A 4,032-nucleotide genomic window follows, 5' to 3' on the forward strand; every position below is an offset into this window, starting at 1 on the left:
AAAAGGAATGGCATTCTTTCCACACTATGAAGGAATTCATCCAATTGTCAGATGAATAAAAGTGAAGTGCAAACACTTTCTCTGGGGACATTTTAACCTTATTATTTCTCTTCCCTCACTATGCTCAGAGATGACCAATCTGAAGTGCTGATCGCCCAAATACTGTTAGTACAGAAATGCCCTATTTAAGCCTCAAGACTATTTCTCTTCAGTTCTCTGCAGTCACAGTGAAATACTTCAAGCACAATCTTTGCTGAGCTCCTTGAGGATTTCTAGCAGTGGGAAAGTTGTGGAAATAGAAACTTACCCCCAGCATATTTCAATTTGGAAACTGAAGTTAAAAGTCATAAAAATTCCATTTAAGTAAGATTTATTGAGTGCCTATAATGTGCATGGCGCTTTATTAGACATATTAAAATTCAGGCACAAAACAGACACAAGATCCCTGACTTCAGGTACCTTATGATCTAATTAGTATAATACAGATTAGAAACAGTAGACAGACCAATTACATGTCAATGCTCAATGACTAGAGTCAACATTAAAGAGCTGTAATTTACGCAATCCAAAATGGCATCTAATCCTAAAATCATTTATAAAATGTATTTGGCCTTGGAATCCATAGGACTTCAAGTAAGTTTCACTGCAGATACAGTCACAAAGATGCAAATACATTGAAACACTCAAGGAGCCCTATCAATGACTTTTGTAATTTTGGATCTTCTGTTTTCTTCTTATTATGGTCCGAAGCCTCCTTAATACCAATTTATCTGACAAAAGCATGTCATCTTGTTGTTCTAGATAATCCAGTAAATTTTCAGTCCATTCAAGTGCAGCTTTATGGCTAATATGCTTCTCTGGATTCAGGTCTGTTTTTCTAGTCTTGCTGGAAGGCTTTTGCTCAACAGCCTTGGCCTGGTCCCCAGCACTTTCACTGTCAGTTAGCACCTGACAGCTTGAGTCATTACTTTGAGAGTCAAACCACTGATCAATATTCTCAATGTCAACATGTTCACATTCTTCTGTATTCTGTAAAACTGTTGCTAAATTAGCTGCTAAAATGGCTCCATCATCGATGTTCATACCTGAATTTTCTTCAATGCCAGGGAAAAGTTTTTTCCAAGCTTTGGTTATGGTACTGGATTTTACCATGTTCCAAGCTCTTGATACTTCATAAATTGCATCCAACACTGTCAAGTTCTTCCAAAACATTTTTGGGTCTATTCCTTCATCCATGTATTTCTGGAGAAGTCCTGCTCGGTAGTATCTTTTTACAGTGGCTAGAACTCCCTGGCTCATAGGTTGAATTAAACTTGTGACATTTGGTGGCAAATATTTCACAATTATTCTGCCATCATCTGAACTCAGCATTTCTTCATTTGGATGTGCTGGTGGGAAATCTAAAAGCAGCACTGCTTTTTCTAGAAGCCCCTTGGATTTCAAATGCTTCTGTACCTGTGGCACAAAGTATTTTTCAAACCACTGTCTGAAAACAGATTGTTCTATCCATGCACTTTTTTGACTGAAATAAGTGACAGGAAGGTTTGAAAGGTCAGTTTCTTTGAATGCACGAGGTTTTTTTGCCTTCCCCACAACACAAAGATTAAGTTTGTGTAAACCTGTGGCATTTGCACAGCACATAATAATGATTCTCTCTCTGCTTGACTTATACCCAGAAGTACTTTGCTCAGTTTCAAGAGCTAATGTCCTTGATGGTAGACATTTCCAGAACAATCCAGTTTGATCAGCACCATAAATTTGCTCTGGTTGTAGATTCTCTCTCTCAACAAATTCCTGAAAGTTCCCACAAAATTCACTGGCAGCAGCTTCATCTCCTTTTAATTTCGTTCCTTTACCAGCGGCCTTTGGAATACCATGGCGCCGCTTAAACCGAGTTAGCCAGCCAGAGGATGCGTTAAAATCGCCTTCCATCCCCAAAGCATCAAAAAAGAACTTGGCTTGTTTTGCACAAATCGTTCCAGACACTGGAATCCCATTTGTTTTCTGTTGGTTAAACCACTCTATCATCACTCTATCGAGTTCCTCATATGTTGATGACTTCATAGATTTACGTTTGGAAACCCCACTAGTAGGATCTGAACTGTTTGCATAGTTTATAATCCTTTCTTTGTTCTTTTTAATATCACGAACGGTGGATTCACCAATTCCATACACCACAGACAGTTTTTTGAAAGAGATGCCTTCCTCAAGTTTCTTAATAATGTCAAGCTTCTCCTTAATTGTCAACACCACACGCTTACGTTTCCCCAACATTTTAAGTGTATAATATTTTAGGCAATTACAAGATAATTAACAACTGAGATTTGAACACAAAGGGAATAGAAAAAGAGGTCTTAAGATTCCTCCTTCCTCTCACTCCTAGGACCTAGATGGATAGTGTGATGGTCAATTTCCAGACAAAGTCGACATGAATCCTTTCACTTGCTCTTTTAAAACTTACAAAGTTCCTACAATAAGCCCTATCTCCAATTAACCTTATCTTCTACCTTTCTTCCTCCTTACTTAGTTTAAGGTCTTTTCATGAATTGCAATCTCACTGGAGGTTAGAATTTGAATCAATACTATACTAGCAAGATCTCTAAAACAGTACTATTGGCACGCTCAATTCTTGCCATCATTGTAGGTAAGGGTCTTTGATCAAGCCCCTAAGACAAGGGGAAGTTATTTTGGGAAATGTGCTAAGGAACAAATAGTTTTAGTCAAGAAAGGACTTGCAAACTTGACATACAGGAAAATAAAATGGGAAAGCTCACCCCCTGACTATGTGGTCTTTGTCAAGCAATGGATTGTACGGAATGCCGAACGCCGTCTCTCCAGGCAAGGGCTGCTACATGTTACGCAAATGAGTGCTTATGGAAATCATAGGCAATTAAGGCAAGGTGAGCTGGACAGAAGGGAGCGGTGCCAGCAAGGTGAAAGTGGACAGGCAGAAAACTCGGAACTTTAAGGCCACTTATACCTAATCCATTTGGCAACTGCAAAGGAGGAAGGTGGACAAGAGGTGATGTCACATTGTTAAACAAAGCATCAAAAAACTTCATTGGTGGAGATTAGGACCCAACGTAGAGGCTATGGGGTGCAAGGCTCCGTGAAGATGATGTTATAATAATCCTGGTGAAAGATGATCCTCGATGGGCCAACAGAAGTAGTTCCTGTGGGGGCCGTATAGAGACTCGGAGCCTCCGAAACCTAAAGAAAAATACCAAAAACATTTTTTTTTTCAATTCAATATCAGGATCTGTGGCATTACCCACATCTATCCTGCAACTATGTTGAGAAAATTATCGCCTCCTAGTAATGTGATGATAGATAGTTAAATACGACAATAATGCTCCTAGGCATTATCTGGGGTGACAGAGGGACCTCAATAGCCTACCTCCTGAAATTAAGAGGTCACAGGGAAGCTGTGTTAGCGAGGGCCTCTCCCCGCTGGGCGAGCTCCAGAGCGCGGGACGTCTTTCCTCCCGCGGAGGGAGCCCGGATTCCGCCGAGGACGCGGGCGACCAGGGTGTCACCGCCGCAGCCAGCGAGCGAGCGAGCGGTCGCTTGGCGCGGGGACCGCCAGTCCGCCGGCCGGGGGCATCGCTCTCCGCCCGCTTGCACGGCGCCCAGACCGCACCAAGAGCAAATGGAGTCTCCCGAGGGAGGCTGACACTGGTGGCGCGGCGGCGGCAGCGGCGACGGGCGCCGGAGCCGGAAGGCGGGGGATTAGAGAGCACGCGCGCGCCCCCGCAGGAACGTTGTCCCGGCTGGAAGGCGGGGCCTGCGCGGGCGGGCGCGCGCGGCCCGGGGGCGGGGCCTGGCCGCGGCGGCGTCTTTGGACGCCGTGTGGGTTCCGCTAATAGCCGGGCGGCTCCGGGCCGCGGCGTGCCTCGCCAGCCGGCAGGGGGCGATATAAGCTCGCCTTGTCTTGGCTTTTTTTTTTTTTTTTTTTTTTTTTAATACCTGCTGGCCCGGCTCTGCGGAGGACGCTTCCTTCTCCCTCGGAGGGAGTAAAAATCGCACCCTCCG

The 4,032-nt window shown here is 44.1% G+C and overlaps 1 protein-coding gene across 1 annotated transcript; it reads right to left on the minus strand.

The window, feature by feature from the left end:
• Positions 1-339: 339 nt before the first annotated feature.
• Positions 340-3,731, minus strand: TIGD2 (tigger transposable element derived 2). Its single transcript, XM_069485511.1, has 2 exons — positions 3,398-3,731; positions 340-3,210 (listed from the first exon to the last, which is right to left on the minus strand). Exon 2 carries the CDS (start codon positions 2,272-2,274, stop codon positions 697-699), a length of 1,578 nt encoding a protein of 525 aa, XP_069341612.1. The 5' UTR covers positions 2,275-3,210; positions 3,398-3,731; the 3' UTR covers positions 340-696.
• Positions 3,732-4,032: the final 301 nt, after the last annotated feature.

The sequence above is a fragment of the Eulemur rufifrons genome, chromosome 13 (genome assembly GCF_041146395.1).
Source record: "Eulemur rufifrons isolate Redbay chromosome 13, OSU_ERuf_1, whole genome shotgun sequence".
NCBI lineage: Eukaryota > Metazoa > Chordata > Mammalia > Primates > Lemuridae > Eulemur > Eulemur rufifrons.